The 24,710-nt window shown below is 37.4% G+C and overlaps 2 protein-coding genes across 4 annotated transcripts; both read right to left on the reverse strand.

Annotated features, from left to right (window-relative positions):
- Positions 1–847: 847 nt before the first annotated feature.
- On the reverse strand, positions 848–1,605 carry LOC121771001 (chaperone protein dnaJ 11, chloroplastic-like). The gene has a single exon (XM_042167800.1). The coding sequence runs from the start codon at positions 1,570–1,572 to the stop codon at positions 1,126–1,128; it is 447 nt and encodes a 148-aa protein (XP_042023734.1). The 5' UTR covers positions 1,573–1,605; the 3' UTR covers positions 848–1,125.
- Positions 1,606–16,623: 15,018 nt separating this feature from the next.
- On the reverse strand, positions 16,624–23,738 carry LOC121782421 (protein PSK SIMULATOR 2-like). 3 transcript variants are annotated; one of them, XM_042180275.1, is made up of 13 exons: positions 23,591–23,738; positions 23,095–23,422; positions 21,972–22,294; positions 21,750–21,842; positions 21,575–21,665; positions 20,851–20,944; positions 20,323–20,420; positions 19,067–19,136; positions 18,234–18,337; positions 18,028–18,141; positions 17,606–17,682; positions 17,447–17,491; positions 16,624–17,306 (listed from the first exon to the last, which is right to left on the reverse strand). In XM_042180275.1, the coding sequence occupies exons 2-13, from the start codon at positions 23,389–23,391 to the stop codon at positions 16,820–16,822; spliced, it is 1,893 nt and encodes a 630-aa protein (XP_042036209.1). In that variant the 5' UTR covers positions 23,392–23,422; positions 23,591–23,738; the 3' UTR covers positions 16,624–16,819. The 3 variants fall into 3 exon arrangements, with proteins under 3 accessions (XP_042036209.1, XP_042036200.1, XP_042036216.1); XM_042180266.1 differs by having other exon boundaries at positions 23,530–23,728; XM_042180282.1 differs by having other exon boundaries at positions 23,095–23,728.
- Positions 23,739–24,710: the final 972 nt, after the last annotated feature.

Below are 24,710 nucleotides of genomic sequence, written 5' to 3' on the forward strand. Positions count from 1 at the left end.
CTAATTATCTATCATTTTAAAAAAAGTAAGTGGGCCTCATTATATCAATATTTATCACTTTATTGGGCCTGGGCCGTATTATATACTCCACCGTCATTATAATGACACGTCTAAATAAATGAAGATGGCCTATTAAAAGCAGATTATTGAAACGAGACATCTAAATAAATTAAGATTGTCTATTAAAATGAGACCATTCTTTTTCATAAAAAATAAACTCCATTTAGTTTGTCATTTTGATTTTGGCTACAGTTATTTGTATGGAATGGGCTTCATTATTTAAAACATTCACCAATTTTCGTTTCTAATGATTTCTTTTCATTTGGGCCTTTCTTTATATTCACGAGAACTCGTCATTATTTCCATACTCAAACCTATAGTTATGGTTAAATAGGGGCGCACTATGGTCAATAAATGAAACTCTATAAAAAATTAAAACAAATCTCAGTCCTTGGATCCTTAGATTGAATAGTTGCGATAAGAGTAAGATGTTAAATTATTAGACAAAAATGCTACATTATTTCACTAAAATAGTACTTCATTATTAGCTAAGTTACATTATTAGACTAATAATCTATATTATTAGATGACGCCTAGCATTAATCTAATGGTTACATCACGAGATTCAATGACTGAGATTTGTTTGATTTTTAACAGAATTCCACTTACTGATCTAATCACGTCCCTTGATAAATAATCAAAACTATAATGTTTACCTCAAAACACCTTACTCCAACACAAGCTAATTAACAAGATGACGAATTTTTATTTTATGAATAAAAGCCAAAAATTGGGTGTATCATCGTGACGTATAAGATAATATTAGTAAGATATATGTCGCGATAAATTAAACCAAAATAAACTTTATCTAGTAGTAATTCTCATCACTGTTGAAACATACCAATATACATTATCGAGGGTATTTAGCAGGGAGCAGCTACACAAATTGAACTAAATTAGCCATACTCGTATTGTTTGATAGTTAACATTAGAATAGCAGAGTAACGAACTCCACAGCTTGCTGATTTCACTCATGGATCTACTAATTAATCCACCATGAATCAAATCTTCATGATACTTTCACTCACACTATATGTACAGTCACGAAATCGGGAGATTTTTTAATTACCAGCACTGATCAGTCTCCCACGACCGCCCTCGCCGCGCCGCCGCGGAGTAATCAGCGGCTGAAGCAACCGCCGGCCGCCAGGATAGAGTGTTGTCGTACACCGCGCGCTTCTCCGGATCGGAGAGTGTGGCGTACGCCGCGTGGACTCGAATGAATTCGTCCGCCGCATCGCCGCCGCCGCGCTTGTCGGCGACGTCGGGGTGCAGAGTCCGCGCCAGCCTGCGGTAGGCGGATTTGATTTCCTGGAAAGTTGCGCAGACGTCGAGCCCTAGCACGTCGTAGCACGACGCCGCCGGGGAGGCGGTCCTGGTTCTCTCCGCGGTGGCGTAGCCGGCGGAGACGCGGAGCGAGCTCCGGAGGTCGATCGGAGAATGCGGCGGCGGAATCGCGGTGAAGCGGCGGGAGAATAGCTTGTTGTGGAGGGGAAAGGATGTGGATGCCATTAAAGGAAATTGAAGAAAATGTGAGATTGTATAAATCTGTGATTTTGAATTGATTTGATTGGGTCGAAAGGGGAAGTATATATAGCACTCCCTCTTTTCCTTTGTAGTTAAACAAAACTTTTCGGCATGTAGTTTAAGAAAGAGATATTGAGTGTGTTAAATAAATAGATAAAATTATATTTTGAATTTAGAAACATGTCATATAAACATTCTAAAAATTTTAATGGAACGAAATGAGTATATTTTCAGTACTACTCCCTCCGTCCCACATAATTTGACCCAGTTTTCCATTTTGGGTCGTCCCACATAATTTGACTAATTTCACTTTTACCATTTTTGGTAGTGGACCACACTTTCCACTAACTCATTCCTACCCACATTTAATTATAAAACTAATATATAAAAGTGGAACCCACATTCCACTAACTTTTTTCAACTCACTTTTCATTACATTTCTTAAAACCCGTGCCCGGTCAAAGTGTTCCAAATTATGTGGGACGGAGGGAGTATTATTCTAGCTAGTGCTGGTGTTATGTAGTTGTACGTGGTCTTCTCCGTCATGAAGGGTACATGATTAGTTTGAATATGAAGTCGATAGATAATTTAGTTGAATCCATCGATCCAATAACAATTGACTATATATTTTATGTTGTAATTATTTTTTTGTTGTTGTTATGTTTTATGCTTTTATGATTTGATATTTTATTTAAGTGATATACATTACAGAATCCTAATTAAAAACCAATATGAATATAGTAATAAAAACATAACGAACTATATAATCTTCGTAGTCTCCAATACCATTATTTTGTGAAATGTAAGTAGATCGAATTGGACCACACGAGATCAATTGGCATTGGTAGTAGGCTAAGCTTATCTATATTCGTGGATATGGATAAAAGAATGAGTTGCTGACTGGATAATTCAAGGGGAAAGTCAGAAAAAATTGTCACTTTTTGGATTGTGGTCCAAGTAATATTTACCTTAATTTAGGGCCAGATTAGATGGAATTTGCTGCCGGCCGAATCACGTTACAGCATGACGAGCCGACGATGCGAGGCGCACCGTGGAGGCTGCCGTGTTGGGTTACAAATCCATCCCACATCGGATAAGTGAGGGAAGTTGGAAGGTGTACATAATTCATGTCCAATCCAATTAGTTTGAGGTCTTTTGAGAGTAGCCCAAAAATAAATCTGTGCGAGCTTGTCCCAAAGTGGACAATATCAAACTAATGTTGCAGTCGACTATCCTAACAAGTGGTATCAGGTTGCAGTCGACTATCCTAATAAGTGGTATCAGAGCCAGGGACCTTGTGTGAAGGTCATACGCTCATCCCGTCGCGTATATTGTAAGGCCACTAGGCCGTGGAGCGTAATAAAGTGTTGCATAACATATGCGCTAGACAATTTTTTCTGTAAATTGGAACATTGCCAGTAAATTTTCCCAGGTAACTATGAACTTTTCTTCTTTTTTTTTCCTTCATTGCAAATACTCTTCATTCCATCTCATTTTCACACTACAATTTCTATTCTTCTTTTTTTACAACTTCTTACTATATTTCAATCACCTTATCCTTCAAATTTGTATAGATCCATACTTCCTTCGTCCCAAGATAAGCGAGTTGTATTCCTCTTTGGGATGTCCCACTATAAGAGAGTCATTTCCATTTTGAGCAAAAAATAATTTCTCTTACTTTATTCTCCACCTACTTTATTCGCTTCTTTACTCCTCTACTTTTCTCTTTCTCTCGCATACTTTACTCTCTGCATTTCAACTTATTTAATATCAGTTCCTTAAATCACGTGCCTAAAAGAAGTGCGTCGCTTATCTTGGGACGGAGCGAGTATAATTTTGGTAACTTCTTCGTGGACAGTGCGATGTTGCTGACGACTAAAAAAGACTTGAGAGGTGATCACAACCTCTCATTTGTGCTAGGGTGACAACAATATCTTGTTATCGATATGATTCATTGACGACTAAAAAAGACGTGACAACAATATCTTGATATCGATATGATTCACAGTTAATGAATTGCTATAACATGTATTACTATCTTGTTATCAATATTTATCTAAAATAACTGACATTTGTGAAAACCGTTTATGGCCATAGTAAGACTAGAAGATCTCGTTTGGTTAAAAACCAAGATCTGTATGTTATTTACGTCACACAATTATCACTATACTATTATTACAAAAACATTAAATTTCACACAAAAACAATATGGTCAACTGATAAATTTACAAATGTGAGTAAATAAGTTAATCATCGATCAACTTAGACAAATTATAAGCTAGTAGTTATTATAACAATTTATGTTACATAATTGACCAATTGAAAAACACACTAGCCAGATTATTTTGTCACTAATTATATTTAGAGTGATGCTAAATGGCCATAATGTGGCCGGCCATAAAAAGTTAATTTAGTCCATTTACATGTATAAAAAAATTAGAATTACCGATATAAACCTATATGTGTTTGAATGGACTTGTGAGTTGATACTTATCTTTGAATTCCATTACGTAAAACACATTAATATCACGAATTACTGTATACGTTGAGCAACAATCAAGAAATGACAGTAGTAATAAGTTGAGCAAAAAGTACGAAAGAGCAACAATAACATGTTGAGCAACATATAATGAAAATGATATAAAAGTAAAATCAAGTAGTATTAAACCAAAAATTTGAAAAAAAATCAATTTTTTTTGTTATTTAATTAATTTATGGCTGACCATAATGTGGCCGCATAGCATTATTCTTATATTTAATTTTGTAACGTAATTCTGTATTTAAAAAGTCAAATGATTTTAATCTTATGTGGTAGGGGTCGGTGGGGAACACATTGGTAAATAACGAGTCAACTCCACCGCAACGCCACGTAATTCGTCTTATTAATTTAAGTAGTAGTAATTCATCAATAAATAAGAGGAGAGATTATAATATGTGGTGACATTATTTTATATTTTATATTTTAATTAATGGAGGGAAGCAATGATAGGATTGGGATGAGTAGTTACTATGGTTCAATGTCTCTATTTATTGGTGCAAAAGTCGCCTTACATAGATCCTAGGTTTGCGGTTTTATATTTTATTGGGTTTTACATCCATTAATTAATCTTTTATCAAATTATCGAAAATGTATTTATCTTATAGAGATAATTTCATGTTAAATCAAAACTTCGTTTATTGTGGTTGATTCGTGCAAACTTTGGATTGCATCAATTTATTTTAAACATCTAATGCGATTAAGATTTTGAAACAATGAGACTTGAGAGTATGAGTCTAGCTTAATTTAAGGTGTTCGACAATTCAATATTGATTTTTGAGGTTGTTTATTTTTCTTGATAAGATGTTCAGGGTCTGGGATGGAGCTGTAGCTATATAACATGATGAATTCAAAATTCTCGACATTTGACGTTAAAATTGTTAATTATCAATGTAATATGTTTAGTCAATCATAATAGTAAAAAGATAAAATAAATAAAAAAAAAGGAAACGTGTATGTGTTGGGATTCAATACGCACAAGACTTTCACACACTCAGGTGAATCACACACACACTCACAGTTGTATGATAACTCACAATGCAGAAGAACACACACTCACACTTAGAGTATCGAAGATGGTAATCTTGGAGAGAAAACTTGAAAACTCTTTATTGATTTTTCACTACTAACTACGTACATGGTTTTGAGCTATTTAAAGCTCTACAATCAAGTAGCAACTGCTACTAACTAACTACAAGAAGAATCAAGAAAGCAAGAAGAATAACTGCTACATCTCGGCTAACTAACTGCTGCACCAACGGCTAGTTTCTCTAGGCCGAACTTCCTTCTCGGTTCAAGACCGAACTGTTGCTTCTTCTTTTTTCGGCTCAAGACGAACTCTATTCTTGACTCAAGACCGAACTTTCTTTTCGGCTCACAACCGAGCACTCTCTTCGGCTCACAACCGAGCACTCTCTTCGGCTCACAACCGAGCTCCCTTCTCGGTTCACAAACCGAACTCCTTTCTCGGTACACAAACCGAACTCCTTTGCTTCTCGGCTCAAGACCAACTGTCTTCTCGGCTCAAAGCCGAACTCAAAGCCGAGCTCAACGCCGAGCTTCCTTCTTCTTCTCTTCTTCTTCCAACTGAAATGAGCACTCCATTATTACAATTCTCCACCTGAGGGCTCATCTCAGTTCTCGCACAAACATTGATCAACTTCTTGCAATGATCAAACTTGTCTCTACTTAGAGATTTAGTTAGCATATCTGCCGGATTGTGCAAGGTGTTAATCTTAACCACCTTCACCCTTCCCCTTTCAATCTCATCTCTAATAAAGTGCAACTTTATGTCTATATGCTTGCTCCTTTCATGGAAACCCGGATGTTTAGCCAAGCATATAGCTGAGCTGCTGTCACAATGAATCACCATTGTTTCTTGGTCAAAACCAAAATCAGAAATTACTCCCTGGATCCAAAAGCTCTCCTGTACAGCTGCAGTGAGAGCTATATACTCTGATTCTGTAGTTGAGAGAGCAACTACACTCTGCAGACCTGATTTCCAACTGATCACAGTTCCAAACATGGTGAACAAATAACCTGTTTGAGACTTTCTGGTGTCCAGATTTGCAGCATAGTCTGCATCACAATACCCCTGCACAACCTCCTCAGATCCACCTTCCCAGCCATTGAACACAATCCCCCAGTCCTTAGTTGACTTCATGTACCTCAATATCCATTTAAGAGCATTCCAATGCTCCTTCCCCGGGTCTGCCATGTATCTGCTAGTCACTGAGATAGCATGAGCAAGATCTGGTCTTGTACAAATCATAGTGTACATGATACTCCCAACAACACTAGCATAAGGGATAGCCTCCATCTCATCAGCCTCTTGCTTAGTTTTAGGAGCTTGTTCCTTTGATAATCTGAAACTCTGGGACAAGGGTGTTGAGGCAGGTTTAGCATTCTCCATTCTGAATCTCTGCATAACTTTGTCAATATAATCAGTTTGCAGCATCCACAGCTTCTTGCAGCCTCTATCTCTCTGAATATGTATGCCTAGGATCTTCCTTGACTCTCCTAGATCCTTCATTTCAAAGCTCGACTTCAGATCTTGTTTAACTTTCTGAATTTCTGTCATAGAAGGGCCTGCAAGTAGCATATCATCCACATAGAGTAATAGGTAGGCAATGGGAGCCCTGCCTGCCTTCTTGATGTAAATACAATCATCATATTCTGATTTGGAGAAGCCAATCTTCTTCATCTGTGCATCAAACTTCTTATTCCACTGTCTAGGACTTTGCTTAAGTCCATAAAGACTTTTCTGTAACAGGCACACCTTGCCTTCTTCTCCAGTCTTCACATAGCCCTCTGGCTGTTCCATAAAGATAGTCTCCTCTAGATCCCCATTGAGGAAGGCTGTCTTCACATCAAGCTGTTGTAGCTCCCAGTCTAGCTGGTTCACAACTGCCAACAAGATCCTAATCGAAGTGTGCTTAACAACTGGAGCAAATACTTCATTGAAATCAATTCCTTCTTGCTGTGTGAAGCCCCTAGCCACCAGCCTTGCCTTGAATCTGATTCTATCTTTATCAGTGGTCTCAATCTTTTTCTTAAACAACCACTTACAACTGATCAGCCTCCTTTCTTTTCCATCTGTAGTCAGTCTGGATTTATCCACCAAAATCCATGTTTTGTTCTTGAGTAAAGATTCCATTTCCTCATTCATGGCTTCAATCCACCTTTCTCTGTCTTTACTCTTCATGGCTTCTTTATATGTGAGAGGATCTGCAATATCAATGCCCTCAGCAGCACAAAGTGCATAGTAGACCACATCAGAAAACCTTTCAGGTGGTCTTGTATTTCTTCTGCCTCTATCTCTTGCTATCTGGTACTCTCTGGCAGAATCTGCTGTAGGCTCATCAATTTTTCTACCTCGAGCTAGAGCACCATCATCCTCTGGTTCAGACTCACTTTCTGAGTCAGAGGCTCCACCTGCTCCTTGGCAAAGTCCCACTGGCTCCACCTTGAGGAAATCACTCTCAACTTCATTGGAGTTCAGCTTCCTTTTTAAGTATGGCATCTGATCCTCCAAGAACACAACATCCCTACTCACCACCACCTTCTGCCTACCAGGCTCAATGCACCAGAGCCTATACCCCTTAACACCCCTCTGATACCCCAGCAATATGCATTTTAGAGCCCTAGCCTCAAGCTTACTTTGCCTAGCATGAGCATAGGCTGCACACCCAAACACCTTGTATTTTGAGTAGTCACTATGGGCTCCATACCACATGTAATCAGGAGTCTCAGACTTAAGGGCAGTAGATGGACACTTATTTATGAGATAGGCTGCTGTATACACAGCCTCTCCCCAAAATCTGTTGCTCAGACCAGAACTGAGTAACAAGCACCTTACTCTCTCTAGGATAGTCCTATTCATCCTCTCCACAACACCATTTTGCTGGGGGTTACCAGGAACAGTGCGGTGCCTCTTCATACCCTTCTCTTTGCAAAACAGATCAAACTCAGTAGACAGGAATTCCAAGCCATTGTCAGTTCTTAGGCATTTAACACTCCTTCCCTTCTCTAGCTCCACCTCTTTACACCATATCTTGAATTTTGTGAATGTCTCTGATTTTTCTTTCAGTATATACACCCACAGTTTCCTAGTGTAGTCATCAATAATAGCAAGGTAGTATTTCCCACCACCAATTGAGCTTACAGGTGAAGGGCCCCAGAGATCACTATGTATGTAGTCTAATGGGGCTGTAGAAGAGTGAATACCTGTAGGATAGGGTGCCTTCTTTGCTTTTCCAAGTATACACTGCTCACAGGGGTCCATCTTGTTGAAATCTCCAGAGATCAGGCCCTTCTTGATGAGTTCTTTCAAGCTTCCTTCTGCTGGATGGCCCAATCTCTTGTGCCATAGCATTATGGAATCATCTGACACTGCATTGCTTTCTCCATCAACAGCCTTAGCCTTCAGATAATAGAGAGTGTGCTCTCTGTCAGCCTCCATCATCACTGCATTCCCAGATTTCACAAGCATCTTTCCCTGACTCATCAATATGGTGAACCCTTTCTCCTCCAGCATTCCCAATGAGATGAGATTTCTTTTCACTTCCGGAATATACCTCACCCCAGTTAGGATCTTTATAGAGCCATCTTGCAAACTTAGCTTCACTTTCCCTATCCCTTTGATCTGACACACATGGTTATTTCCAAGAACTACAGTCCCTGATGCTTCCTGAAGATCATGAAACCAAGATTTGTTGGGGCACATATGGAAGCTGCACCCTGAGTCCATTATCCACCTGTGACTGATCCCATTATCACTTACATTCATGAGTTGAGCAGGGGGATCAGTACTCTCTACACAATCAGAAGTGTTGTGGCCCTCAGAGGCTAGTTTTCTCTTCCAGGCATGGCAGTCCTTCTTCAAGTGCCCTGGTTTCTTGCACCAAAAACATGCTCTGGTTTCCTTCTGAGCATCAGAACTGGAGGGTTTAGAGCCCTCAAACTTTTTCTTGAAGTTCTGCTTTTTGAACTTCTTCACATTCAAGGCCTCTGCAGCTTGAACATTGGAGCTTGCAGAGCCTCTGCTGGTAGTCTTCTGGAGTTCCTTAGCCATTAAGGCCGAGTAGACTTCTGCATAGGTGATAGGCTTATCTCTGCCATAGATAATTGCATCACTCAACTGGTCATACGAGCTAGGCAAGGCATTCAATGTAAGAATGGCCTTGTCTTCATCTGAAATTTTAACATCCACAGAGCCCAGATCATCAATGATCTTATTGAACTCCTCCAACTGCTCTATGATAGATTTTTCACCAGAAAAACTATAGGCATAGAGCCTCTTCTTGAGATACAGCCGGTTAGCCAAAGATTCTGCTTTTTGAACTTCTTCACATTCAAGGCCTCTGCAGCTTGAACATTGGAGCTTGCAGAGCCTCTGCTGGTAGTCTTCTGGAGTTCCTTAGCCATTAAGGCCGAGTAGACTTCTGCATAGGTGATAGGCTTATCTCTGCCATAGATAATTGCATCACTCAACTGGTCATACGAGCTAGGCAAGGCATTCAATGTAAGAATGGCCTTGTCTTCATCTGAAATTTTAACATCCACAGAGCCCAGATCATCAATGATCTTATTGAACTCCTCCAACTGCTCTATGATAGATTTTTCACCAGAAAAACTATAGGCATAGAGCCTCTTCTTGAGATACAGCCGGTTAGCCAAAGATTTTGCCAGGTAAACTTCATCTAACCTGTTCAAGATCTCCACCGCAGTCTTGGCTTCTTGAACTTCCCTCAAGACCTTATCTCCAAGGCACAGAATCACTGCAGAATGTGCCTTGAGCTGCATCTCCTCCATCTTTGCCTGAGCTTTATCATCAAGCATTGGAGCCTTTCCTTTCTCTTCTGTATTTGCAAGAACTGCGGCCAAGCCTTGTTGAATCAAGACCGCCTTCATCTTCATCTTCCACAGGCTATAATCATTCTTGCCTGTGAACTTTTCTGCATCAAGCCTTGCTGCCATCTCTGAAACCGTTTGATCCTCTGCAAATCAGCTTCAATATCCCCTTCCCACAGACGGCGCCACTTGTTGGGATTCAATACGCACAAGACTTTCACACACTCAGGTGAATCACACACACACTCACAGTTGTATGATAACTCACAATGCAGAAGAACACACACTCACACTTAGAGTATCGAAGATGGTAATCTTGGAGAGAAAACTTGAAAACTCTTTATTGATTTTTCACTACTAACTACGTACATGGTTTTGAGCTATTTAAAGCTCTACAATCAAGTAGCAACTGCTACTAACTAACTACAAGAAGAATCAAGAAAGCAAGAAGAATAACTGCTACATCTCGGCTAACTAACTGCTGCACCAACGGCTAGTTTCTCTAGGCCGAACTTCCTTCTCGGTTCAAGACCGAACTGTTGCTTCTTCTTTTTTCGGCTCAAGACGAACTCTATTCTTGACTCAAGACCGAACTTTCTTTTCGGCTCACAACCGAGCACTCTCTTCGGCTCACAACCGAGCACTCTCTTCGGCTCACAACCGAGCTCCCTTCTCGGTTCACAAACCGAACTCCTTTCTCGGTACACAAACCGAACTCCTTTGCTTCTCGGCTCAAGACCAACTGTCTTCTCGGCTCAAAGCCGAACTCAAAGCTGAGCTCAACGCCGAGCTTCCTTCTTCTTCTCTTCTTCTTCCAACTGAAATGAGCACTCCATTATTACAGTATGCAATTATAATTGATCATATATGATGAATATGCCCTAACTACTAACACAAAAAACTTTTTACATGTTACGCAATTTTAAAATTTACTAGTATTATGGAGTACTATTAGTTTTGGTTATATATTTCGGAATATACCGATCATACGATTGGTTCAATACGTGTTAAAATGCTACTCCCCCGTCCCTAATAATTCATCACTATATGATCCGACATAGGTTTTAAGAAATGTAATAGAAAATGAGTTGAAAAGTTTCGTGACACTTAGAGCATCCACAACCGTGCTCTTGCCAGCGGCACGGTTGTGGGCCCGACCCCACTTTTTCTGCCTGCTCTCTGGCAAGAGCACAACACCCACAGTTGTGCTCTTCCGCAAGGACGAGCACAATTCAATTTAAAATTCAATTAAACAAAAATATTTCCATGATATTAAAATTCATTAAAAAACCACAATAAATAATACAAATTACAAATAAAATAAAAAAGACATAATTAAAATCCTAAAAATTAAAAATTACATAATTAAAATACTAAAAATTAAAAATTACATAATTAAACTCCTAAAAATTAAAAATTACATAATTAAAATCCTAAAAATTGAGATTGAAAGAGTTGTTTAGTATAGTGTCATTTTTTGTGTTTGAAATGAGAGTATTTATAGATGAAAGTATGAATTTTGGGGTAAAAATGATGGAAAAAAAATTAAAAGTGTGAAAAAAATGGATATATTTTATTAGGAAGTGAGACAATATTTTTTTAATTAATTTTGAAATTTTCAGATTTGTTTGATTTTTTTTAAAAAAATAATAAAAATGATAAATCAACGGGCCAATCAGAGCATGCCACGTCGACGCCTTGTGCTCTTGCCGCTGGCACTGCCGTGCTCTTAGCTAAGAGCACGGCCGTGCCAGCGGCAAGAGCGCAGCGGCGGCGGAGCGCGTCCTTGCCAACGGCAAGGACGGACGAGCAGCATTCCACCACCGTTGGGGATGCTCTTAAGTTCTACGTTTATATATTAATTTTATAATAAATTATGAGTGTGAATGAGTTAGTATAATGTATAGTACTGTTAAAAATAATAAAAGTGAAATGTGATAAATTTTTAGAATATGTGTCAAATTTTCAGGGACGAGGGACTACCTCGTACTTTTAACATCATCACATGCTGGAGTGGCGGCTGTGGTCCCATGCAAAAAAATGGATTGGATAAGACCAACCATAAATAGATGGGTATAATTTAATTTATTGACATGTATTATTGCCTTTGTTTTTTTTATATGATAGGACTTTTATCGTTAATTTTATTTAAATAATTAAATTCACGTATTTAATCTGTTCATATTTTGTATTTATAAAAAATGTGTAAAGATACCAAATTTAGCATATCATGGCAAAATTTAATATTTTTTTATAAGAAAAGCGGTGAAGTTTAATTCATAATTTTTTCTTAGAAAGTTGGATGTAAATGCAACCCCCAAACAATGTACTGTAACTCCTAATTTAGTCCATTCCCCAAACTCAATAATGATAAAGTGCATAAGAAGAACTTTTGTTGGACGTTATCTAGCAGATTCAGTCTCTTTGCATTTAATTATGACAATAACAATTTACTGACAAAATAAGTTTTGTATTATATTTTACCAAAAAAATAAAATAACAAAGAGCAACCCATTAACTTCGTGTATAGAATATGTCGAATACTAATGAATTAAGGTAAGATAATAAATTCATTCATCGTAGCAATACCTACTAATAAGCATTCGGATTTTAGAAAAATCGAATCGAACTATTAAAAATATTATTATAGAATAGAAACCGAAAAAAGCCATAAGTATTGAATAGGTCAAATAGAATATGGAGAAAAAACAAGATCAAATTATTTGTTGTTATTACGAATAATATAATATTAAAACGTGAATTTAATTATTTAAATAAAATTAACACTAACAGTATATAATTTAAATGTCAATTTTAAAAAAGCCTACCTAATAGTTTGAGTCAAATTATTTGAATTTCGAACGAAAAAAGAATGGAAAGAAATGAAAAATTCGAACTGAATGGTTGAAAAACCTTCCTCTTTGAGGATTCTATAAAGGGTGTAGTACTAGGCAGACGAATTTTAGAACTTTCTCCCAATTAATTTGAATACAAAAACTGTAGATGTACTATTAGTAACACACTAGATATACAATATGGCCCAAGATTCATTTATTTGAGCATATAATCAAATAAAAGAATGGATCCAAACCTTCTAAAACACCCAAGACACTGGGCCTTTCGAGTTGGTCCATTTTATATCACACACATCAGCTTTATCTTTTTATTAGTAACAACATAATACAACAACAAAACTTTTCAATATATATTTAATGAATGAAATAGATGTTGGAATCGTGTTTGGTCAATGGACTTTGATCAATAATAAATGTGACGAGACCGATTCAATATATATTTAATGAATAAAATTAAATGCAATAGCGACGATCTACTTTCGGAGTAGATAACTGTGGTATATTCATATTCTCCGAACCGATTCCCGGTGAGTGAGAAATTATGAATTAAAGTTTGTCACAATTGTGAGCTATGCTATGAGATAAAACCAAGGGATTAATTAAAAGAGTTAATTATCCCACATTGGTGGAGAGAACCTTATTAAACATATATTTAATAAGATGAATTATTACGTGTAATAATTATAGTGGACTAGGATGGGCAGTAGATCCCACGCGTGCACGCTGCCTCGTCATGAGCCGCGAGCCGTGCTCAGTGCACTGTGTCCCGTGCCTGGCGCCTCGTCTGCCGGGTGCCATGTGTCAAAAGGTTCACGATGGACCCGACATACAACGGGTGCTAAAATGTCCACGACGGACCCCGACATATAGCGGGTCCCAAATGGTCCACAATAGACCCCGACGCATAGCGGGTGACAAAAGGTCCCCGATGGACCCCGACGCATCGTGTGCTAAAGGTTCACGATGAATCCCGTCGTGGAGCGTGTCCAGATGCATCGTGTCTCTCTAGCTCCCGTAACGGGTTGTAACCCCTGGCGGTTACAGTCAACTCATAATATAATGGCATGCTTAATGCCTGCATTGACTCCACCTCCACATGCATTGGACTTGGCCTATAAATAGGCATGCATCCATTGCATTCTCTACACAATATAAGAACCATATTGCAAACCAAGCATATAATTTGCATAGTCTTCCGTCGAAGCACTGTCCTCGCCATCATCCGGTTCGTCGGAGCTTGTTCTGTTTGCGGTGCTGCAACGAACAAGACGAAGCCATTTTATTTTTGGGGACGACACGCCAATCCGAAAGCACTACCGGGGCGTATCTCGTTTTGCGGAAAGATGACTCCTCGACTAGGCTTACAAATTATATCTACACTTTATAGTTTCGATTATTGTATTTTTTGTTTCAGTTTATTTGTCTTTAATTTCTTCATTCGTCATTGGATTGTATTACGCCCGACTAGTATTTATCTCTGTTTCTCAGTAATCATTCAAAACCAACAGTAGATAATAAACCTAGCTCTAATCAATCTAACTATGCACCATAAAGGTTTTGATTTAACTGATTTAAATCTCATTGAAATCCATTTCGCATGCAAGACAGCTTTGGAAGTGATAATAACTGCATTGATATTCATCAAGGCAGTAATACATGCTTACTGTGTGGTGTTTGTGCTGAGGCTTATCGTGTCATGTCGAAATTATGAGAGGTAGCAAATCAAGATAGCAGCATATGTGTAGCTCTCTTTATTTTCTCATTGTCTTCTGCATGTGCTCAGCAAGTTTTGCACAGTATAATTTTGGTGCAGCGGCAAAGTTCAATACCATTATGTATTGAACTTAAGTGGATGGAATTGGTTTTGGTTAGTTTTCGTTTGTATTAAATGTGTAATTAATAACTAAAGTATATAAATGGAAGTGAACCACACAAAAACGGCATTGGAAGTAGGCTGAGCTAACTATTGAGACCCGTATGGCATAAAAGGACGTCATTTTTGGATTATTATCATAATGCTTAGCTTAATTTAGGGCTGTTAATTTAATAGAATAGATAGAATTTGCTACCGGAATCATATCATGGCCGGACGGAGCGACGAGGTGAGGTCACTCTGTGGGTTGGGGCGCGTGATGGTCACGCGCCAATCGTATCACGACAACGCACAGACGGTTACGGCACTAGTGCGTGGAACGGAATTGCAGCCGTGTTACAAACAACTGTAACATACTTGGATGTTACATGGTTTTAGAGGGTGGTTTTGTATGAATTTGATCATATTTCGTCTATTATTAAGCGTGTTTATATCTATTTCTCTATTATGTTGGTATGTTGACCATTTTGTTAAGAATGTGTAGAAAAAGTATAAAATACGTCGATGTGCAGCAGCCTTGGTTTGAGACTACTTTACCGAAGATTTTGAAGTCCAATCAGCCCCCAATTCATATCATTCTCTTCGTCTTCGAAAGAGCTTCGCGTGGGTATCTTAAACGCCTCAATCGGAGTCCCGTAGAAGAAGTTATGGCCGTTTTACGAATACTGCGCTGTCTAGAAAATCTCACGCGGCCGGGTAAATTATTACCCTGTAAATGCACCCGGCCGGGTGTCGCAGATTCAGCGTTGGAGAGACATAAAGGAGTCGAAAGTGTCACGCGGCCGGGTGAATTTTACCCTTATAAATTTACGCGGCCGTGTGCGCTGTTTTGGCGAATTAATTTTGCTGAAACACGATTTTTGAAGGAGAAAAAGGCTAGGGTTAAGATTCATTCTACACCTACTGCCTACCACACTCTACACACCCCAAGAACACCTTTGAGAGAGAGAATTGAAGATTGAAGACTCTAGATCAGAAGATTGAAGCTTCATTCCATAGATTCGTTCCACATGAGTTCTTAGCATCTATCTTTCATGTTTTTGATGAAATACTTTGAGTTAAACTTGGTTTTCTCCATGAACATGAGTAGCTAAACTTTTCATGTAGAATTCTTGGTGAAGATGCACTGAAGATGCATTGATTCATAGTTTTAATTCAATTGACTTCGTTTTATCTTACTCTTGTGATTGTTTGAATTATTCCTGTGCTTTTTCCTATCAATTGTTTGATCACCAATTGGGAGCGTTATGGTCTCTTAGAGTAACCGAGAGATGAAATAATGAATCTTGAAAGAGGAATAATTCACACATTAATTCAATAGAACTCGGGAGAGTTGAGATTCTAAGTGAGATCATTAATCTAATTAAACTATTGGGAGTTAGGTCTAAGAATTAGAAGGAGACTTCAATTATTACACCTAATTTACAGATTTCTCACCTCGGGAGGGGGTTTAATCTACAATTATGATTGATTCAACAATTCTGGATACTTCAAATGGTAAATCTACAGATTTCTCACTTCGGGAGGGGGTTTAATCTACAATTATGATTGATTCAACAATTCTTGAGACTTCAAATGGTAAATCTATTTCAATTGTGTTAGACTATGAGTTGTGCATCGGATCTCTGAATTATGCATATTTCTCCATCATCTTTCACAACTTGCTTAATTACTTTTCTTGTTTAAGTGCTTTAGTTTAATCTTTGAGTTTATATGCTTTTAGTAGTTTTCGGTTTCAAAACCCAAAAATTTCCTGATTGTCTGGATAGTAGTTGAAATTTGTTCGTGATACTTAGGTTTACACTTAACTTAATTATCTCTGTGGGATACGATATACTCTTGCTTACTAAATGCTACAATAACTCCGTACACTTGCGGGTATTAATTGGGTAAAAGAAAGTTAGAGTCAAAAAATGGAATACTACGTCTACCACCAAGTAGCAGAATTTCGAACTTTCTCCCAATAAATTTGAATACAAAAATTGTAGATGTATTATACTAAATATATGTATTAATAACACGCTATAGCATATTCCTCACGACATGGATATATACAATACGGCCCAAGATTCATATATTTGAGCAGAATCAAATAAAAGAATGGATTATTAATATTCACCTGATGAGATCTCCACTGGGAACTGAAAAGGATGTATCTAAGCCATCTAATACATCCAACACATGGGCTGCAGTCTGATGCTTTATTTCTCTTCGCGGCGAGTTCCCGGTGCTCCTGCTTAGTGCCCAAACCCTGTTCTTCCGACTCTTCACGAATTCCTGGCTTTTGCTCAGCCCAGGGACCAAATTCCGCCTCTTCATCACATCTTCTAATAGGTTTTTATCCTCAGAAGACAGTTGAGCTTTATGGGTTTTGGTCTTGTCGCTATGTTTGTCCATGTTTATGTTTGATCCTTTGCGAGTTGGGGAGCGCTGTGGCAGAGCCTTGAGTCCGTTATCTCTATACCGCACAAGACTTACCAGACGATGCAGCCAAGTAACTAGCTCCAGGATGCAGGAATCCACCTTACGTTTGTCAGCGTGATACAGGGTCTGGAGGCGAATCAGGTTACTGGGTGTGGCGGTTTTCTTTCCGAATTCATTACTGTCAGAAATAACAATTCAATCACATTAGGATTTAGGAAGTCGAGATTCAAAATAATCAGTAACTATACATGTGTATTGCAGGGGTGGGGGTGGGGGTAGGGGGTTAAAGAAAATAGGTGTGGTGTGTTGATAACTAACCCATTGTTGGCCCATTCTCCAACCCATCCGAAACCTTGATGTGCCCTGATAACAGTTGGCAAAGTTGAAAAAGAATTGTGTTATTTCATCAGTACACATAAAAGTTGGAAAAGAAATCTCCAACGAAAAATAACATGTTTATCGTTAAATTTATCATACTTGGTAGTATCTGTTGCTACTGGCACAAGCCATTGGAGAGATTTTTCCATCTCGTCTTTGATTTGACGAACAGTCAGCTGCAATGTGACATGATGAAATAGCTCAATATAGAAACCACAAAGAAACAAACTGCATATGTTACTTTTATAAAATGAGGTTTATCTTCCATATTTGCTTAATTAATTGCTCCCTTACGAAACCTCTAACATCAAGAACATGCAAGAAAAGTTGAACCATTAGATTATGGAACGAAATTAACTGTAAAAAGGAATGATCTAAGCCCTTTAACGATGCAACAGAACACTTCACATTTCATTACACTAATGCAAGACACTGCTCTTCACCAAAAATTTATGATAAAAATACTGCCAAAAGAAATTTGGAAATGGGAATTTAGAATCGCAGTCATCTGAAGAACACACCTCTTCCTTAATATCAGTCTGTAGCCGTGAGCGAAGTGCAGTCTTGATGGTTGGTGGCAATCCATTGTACAATGTATCTCTCATGTTTGGGGGGAGAGAAGTAGGACGAGATGCCTTAAATGAATCAAATTCAAGATAAATATCGGAACTAAAAGAAATTCTGCTGTGCAGAATATATGAAAGAAATAAAGTCTTTGATCACTCACTACGTTGTCAATCTGAGTAATTATGTTAGCATAATGTAAAGCAAGACCAGCAACCCCTAGTCTCTCTGTCTTACTGCTAGAAACCTTTCCAGCATGTGACAACCCTGCCATACATTAAAGAAAAACAAAGTTCATTCCTATCAGAACCAAATATCGGCATAATTACATGCCCCTTGAGATAATTGTGTTTATATTATTACCACCTCTTCTATGCAGCAATTGGGAAAAGTCATAAATGAATTAAGCAAGCAAGAAAAGAGTTAAAGTGAAAAATAGGAGCAAGTATATGGGTGAGATATTAAATATATACGCAATCCAAAGTTTGAAGAGAATGATGTGTATACTGCGAATAAAAATTGTCCCCACACAACAAAACATGTAAGCAAGGAGTTATCGAGCAGGGAATTTTCTGTCCCAAATGGTATTCCCACAATCCCATACCAATGTTAGTGTACCGCTGAATTTAAATGCTGACATACAAATCAAACAGCCTCCAGGCAACAAGAGTTATTTAGCGTGAAATAAATAATCCTGAATTTCTGAGGAACCTAAGAATCAAAATGGAACTCAGCCACCATAGAATAACTAGATAAATTGGTTAGAATTTGCAATGTTTTGGAGCAGTAATGTCATTACTCAATGCCATGACAGTTCATTCAATAAAGTAGCCAAAGAAAGATATGATATACACAACAATCAGATTTGCCCTTGTTTATTTCTGATTAACTATATGTGATGATCACTAGAAACTCTGATCTTCCCCTTTTTTTATATATGACCTATTAAGAGGTTAAGTGGAGGGAAAAAGTGAAAATGCAGAATATTACACTTACCATTATCTCCAAATACTGCTGGAATTTCCTGGTGAATGAACGTAACAATGTCAACAAGCTTCTCCACGACCTATAATTGATAAAATAGGGATGTGAAGTTCAATCAGTGATGAACATCGCAATATATATTCTTAAGTGAGCGCTTGAAGGTTATAAAAAAATATCTTCAAAAAATAATAGTAATGATTCCTATTGCTTGTTTTGCTGTCAGAGATGAAGCTAAAGGGGCTGCAGCCCTGAACTCTATCTGCAACACGTGACATGTTTGAAATTTTGGTTTTAATACAATTATATATACAATTTTTCAGACCCTATCAAATTATGTTTTCCATTTTTTTGTCCCACTGAATCCTCAAAAATTTGTTTCTATTCCAGGTCAAAAATATTAAGATAGATATTACAGAAATTTGAAAGAAATTGCACCTGAGAAGGAAACTATATGGAATTTGTGACACATCTATTTGTTAGGAATCCTGGACATGTATTTATCGAGATACCAAATCCTTATCATGTAAAAACATTCAACAGTACACAAGACACGCCTAATTTGACAAAAACCAATCGTTTTTGTACTGGATCGGATATTGCGAGAAATCGAAGACAAAATGTTATCACCTATATATGCTGTAGTCATGCATGTTGAAATTAAATCTTTTTATCCTTATGGAAATGGGAATGAAGAACAATAGACACTATTTCTTAAATATTGAGACGGCAGTTTGACTCTGAAAAATCTTTTTATTGAGGTAAAAGATGTATTATAATTTCAAATTCCTCTGCTATATTATAAAATATATCATCCATGCAAAACTCATCAACCGATCTTTTTTCTTTATACTCCAAAGGGCCAAATCTATAAAAAATAAAGTAACAATTTAATGAATTTTTTGACACTTGGGTGTCAGAGTTTGTAAATAATACACACTGAAATCATTTATGGTATTCTTTGAGACTTTACTATGACTCTTTGCATTCAAAAGATTATTTGAAGTAAAACATGTCTATTGTTGTTTCTAGATTTCACTTGTTATTGCGATCAGCAGTGATTCCTAATCATTTGTTGTGAGAACACATATACAGAGAATGTGAATACTATAGAAACATCTTTAATGATAGGCCATAAACAAAATAAATAATGAAAAATTATTAATATAATAGTTTTAAAACAAAAGTTTCAGTCCCCTGCCTTTGAAAATTTTAGTTCATCAACCTGTTTATGGAGCAGTTAGTAGTAGCTAGTCGGTTTGTGCGCATACCTGCTCTAAACTTTTAGACCACAGAGATTTCTTTTTCAAGCTCCGTACAAGTTTTCTTTGATGTTTTAGCTCAGTCTGTAACATCGCCAGACTTTCTCCTGTAACCACAGAAATATATGCAACAAAGTAAAATAACCTGATAAAACAGGAAGAAGCAGAATAAACATACCAGCGAATGCTTTAATCATAATGTAAATAATACTAGAAAGGATGTGTTCATCAAAATAAGCATCCTTTTGAACACATTTTGGTTCCAGTGTTATCCAATAGTAAATGATAGTATTAACAAATTCAATGTATTACCATGACTTCTAGTTACAGTAAAGAGCTACAAACAGTGCACAATTTGTAAGACTCCATGAAGAGAGTATATGTCAGCTCATGCCAAAATACCCATACTAGAAATCAAAAAGCACACTAAATTACAAGCAAATGAGATATCTGTAGAAAAGGCTGCCAAGTGCCAAATAAATATTGATGCAATTTAGGATCTATAAACATAGAAACATACATAGAAACATCACAAACCTTTTCGAGGAAGGTGCAACGAATCTACTTCGTCCAGCTTCCGCTGGTAATCTTGCTCAAATCGGTCCAAAGCATGGAACTCGTGATACAACTCCTGCATTCAGCATTAGCTTTTCATTAGTAACAGAAGAATACAACAACTGAACTTTCAAATATACTAACTGAATAGGTGTTAGTGCTAGCTCTAATTAATTGAACCCGATCACTAACAAAGAGCCATGAAGGTTTTGATATAATTGATTAAAGCCTCCTTTGACATCAACCATGTCCTACTCTCATGGAGGAACCACTTACTTTTTCTCAAAGAAATAAAGAAATTCATTTCGCATGCAAGACAGCTTTGGAAGTAATTACTACAATTAATAGTCATCAAGGCAGCAAATAAATGCTTATTACATTGTGTTCGTGCTGAGTAATATTGTCTCATGTAGAAGTCATGATTCATGTCGGACCAAATCCCAATGCAATAGCACAATTGTCAAGTCAGCTCTACTTAGGTTTGAACATGTGATTGAGTACACCTTTTAAATCAAATTAATCAAACACACTCGCATATGATCTGACTGTATAATCGATAATCAAGATCCTACAACCATTTCTTATAGCTTTCTTTTATAAAGATAAAGGATCACGACTTTATGATCAAAACCCCTAAGTGGGCTATCTCAGATATCACAGTACATAACAACAAATTATTAGAATCAAGAACTAGAATTAAACTTACAGATGTATGCTGGGCCAAAGAGGTTAGTTCTTGCATAGTCATTTCTGCATCTTCTCTTAGTTGTTTACTGATATCGGTATCTGAGTCCAACCTAGAATGACAACAGGTTTTAACATCAACATCATTTTGCAAGACACAAATGAGTAGACTAAAGATAACTTGAAGGACCACTTACTTAGAAAAAAATCTATCCAAATTGTGCCATTGTGGGTCTTTACACATATTTCCAAATCTGACAACCTCACGAGAGAATACTTCAAATTCTTCCCTATACAAGCATTAGAGATAATCAGAAAAGAGGAAATCAAATAAGAAACTTTAGACAAATGATTAATTATGAAAAGAAGCATAGAGGGAGAGAGACACTGATTCTTGTAAGCAAGAAATAATATAGTACCTTTTGTCAGAAGCCGCAATCCTGAGAAGTTCATCGATATCAGTAGAAACCAGTTGTCGCACCCCTTCTGAATTCAAAACCTCCTTTTTCAGGAATTGGACATTTTCTTCTGACAAAGACTGCAACAGGTTTGCACCTTTGGCTATGGTATTGGCAACTTCAAATGCTAATATGCATATTCTATTTCCCCTCGAAGACACACTGGTTGTAAACCCACCAGAATTCAAGTTGGTCATGCTACTACCTAGAGTATCTAAAACCTCCACTGCTTTCTCTAGACCTACTATGCCCGCCTTTCCAAGAAATGATGTCATTTGAGGTGTCTAGCATAAGAAATAATTTGAGTTAATGTCAGAGCAAAATTTTGTAAAGAAGCATCTCATGTTAAAAGAAATAAATTAAACCAAACAGAGTCCACTGCTATGCTTTTCAAGAGAACGAAATATCTATTGAGTAAGATCAACAAGACAAAAAGGTATTGCTGCAGTCGTCTCACTATATCAAGAACAAATGAAACAAATTTAGATATGACTATCAGAGGTTGTATTTCTATGACTTTAGGCGTTCTCCACATTCCAACAATGTTGGGTAAACCCACAGCTGAATCATAAAACTGAAGGAACTTTTGGAAGAGAACATCAGAACTCTAACATTCAGCTGACTCAATCAAGAAGTGACGTAGAAAATCAAGATAGCAGCAATAGTGTAGTTCTCTTTATTTTTCCCTTCCTCCAGCATGTGCTCAGCAAGTTTTGCAAAGAATGGAATTGATCAACATTCATCATGCACTACAATTTCACATGTCCATAACACACGCTAGAAGCTGATCAGATTAGTCTGTTTCCAACTCCTCTTTCTTATAGCATATTCTACCATTTACCATCTCCCGTACTGCAGAAGTAAGCTCAATCAACATGCAGTTTGTTTACCTCTTTGCAAAGATATTCACATGAATCACAACTCACAACGACAACGACAACAACCTCATTCCTCAACCGACTCGACAGAACAGAGTTCGATTACCGCATTCGAAACTACACACTTCTCCGCAATAAACTAAATCCAAATTTTGCAAACTGAACAAATCAAAAGCATATTGAACATTTACAGATCACACCTATACCTTGTACGCTGGTGCCCTGGCCGGCGTTGATGAATTCAATTCCCCGGACATCACCGACTGATACAGCTCGCCGGAATCAAACAATCTGCGCTGCGGCGCCTTCTTAATCTCCTCGACTCCAGCAGAAAACGAAAACGATTCATCATCACCAACATCACCATCATTCTTCTGCTTCTTCTGCCTCGAAAAACTCCCTACTGATTTCAGCTTCCCCGAAAACCCCGAACTCTTCGCACGCTCAACGTCCGAAGCTTTTCTATTTTTACGAACGGTTCCTCCCGAGCAAACCCCTCCCATACTGTACACGACTCTCACCTATTCACATAAACTTCAATTCAAACAAAAAAAAGCACACATCAGACCTCAAAATCTGCACAAACTGAAGCTCAGCCAACAAATATCGGAAATCCGAGAGCAAAAAACTTGAAAAAGAACCTGTATGAAAAAAAATGGTTAAACAGAGATAGAAAATCAGGAAAAACAAGCGTTGAAATACCGAATCAGCAAAAGCGCGTGAAATGAGATCGGAATTGATTAAACAAAACAGAGTTCATTGAATTTAATGGGAAAGAAGAATGCCAAAGGAAAAAGGACACGGGACACGGGGGTCAGCAAGTAGTGAAGAACTCTTGACTTTTTACGATTTATTTATATTTTAACTAAATATAATAAATGTGAAAAAATGGAGAAATTTTCCAATCTCAAGTCCCCGCCGGTTGCTGTCGCTGTCGGTGGTCGAAGGATTTGAGTTGACTATTCTGCCCCCTCAGCGTTGCTAAACAATTCGAGTAAAATTTGAACTATTTTAATAGTATACCATTAATGATGGTTGTGGTCTGACTTGACCAGCCCTTTTTTGTGTATTTACTACTTTTCACTTTCCAATGTCAGACTTTGATTGGATACCACTTTTATAGATGGATAATTTACAAAATAAAATAGAAATATGCTAAAAAAATGAGTTAACTGATTACCTCTCTATTTTTCACTTTCGGATATGCCATATTTAATTTACTTTACTTTTTAAAATAAAAAATAAGCAAACAAACAAAAATACTCATCTAATCTTAATTTAATCCACATACTAAACACAAGAGGACCGAGCTGACAAGGGGAGCAAATCCAAAGGGTAGAAGCGTCATTATGAATAGCATCAGTTGTCCCTGTGTGGGCGGGGCCCAGCTTTGAATTGAATTGGTCAGAGAGAGGTCGGTCGATAGAGAGAATTAAGTTGAAAAGTGATGCTAAATGGCCATAACGTGACTGGTCATAAAGAGTTAATTTAGTCCATTTACATGTATAAAAAAATTAGAATTACCGATATAAACTTATATGTGTGTGAATGGACTTGTGAGTTGATACTTATCTTTGAATTCCATTACGTAAAATACATTAATACCACGAATTATTGTATATGTTGAGCAACCATCAAGAAATGACAGTAGTAATAAGTTGAGCAAAAACTACGAAAGAGCAACACTAACATGTTGAGCAACATATAATGAAGATGATATAAAAGTAAAATCAAGTAGTATTAAACAAAAAAATTGAAAAAAAATAAATTTTTTTTGTTATTTAATTAATTTATGGCTGGCCATAACGTGGTCGCATAGCTT

This window comes from Salvia splendens, chromosome 2 (genome assembly GCF_004379255.2).
Source record: "Salvia splendens isolate huo1 chromosome 2, SspV2, whole genome shotgun sequence".
NCBI classification, from domain to species: domain Eukaryota; kingdom Viridiplantae; phylum Streptophyta; class Magnoliopsida; order Lamiales; family Lamiaceae; genus Salvia; species Salvia splendens.

What these genes read in the sequence shown, in the direction of transcription:
- LOC121782421 (XM_042180275.1), bottom strand. Translation starts at nt 23,391, where the DNA reads ATGGGAGGGGTTTGCTCGGGAGGAACCGTTCGTAAAAATAGAAAAGCT. An exon ending in GTTGCACCTTCCTCGAAAAG is followed by an intron (nt 20,421 to 20,850) that starts GTTTGTGATGTT and finishes CTGTGGTTACAG; the next exon opens with GAGAAAGTCTGGCGATGTTA. An exon ending in GGTCTAAAAGTTTAGAGCAG is followed by an intron (nt 19,137 to 20,322) that starts GTATGCGCACAA and finishes TATCAATTATAG; the next exon opens with GTCGTGGAGAAGCTTGTTGA.
- LOC121771001 (XM_042167800.1), bottom strand. Translation starts at nt 1,572, where the DNA reads ATGGCATCCACATCCTTTCCCCTCCACAACAAGCTATTCTCCCGCCGC.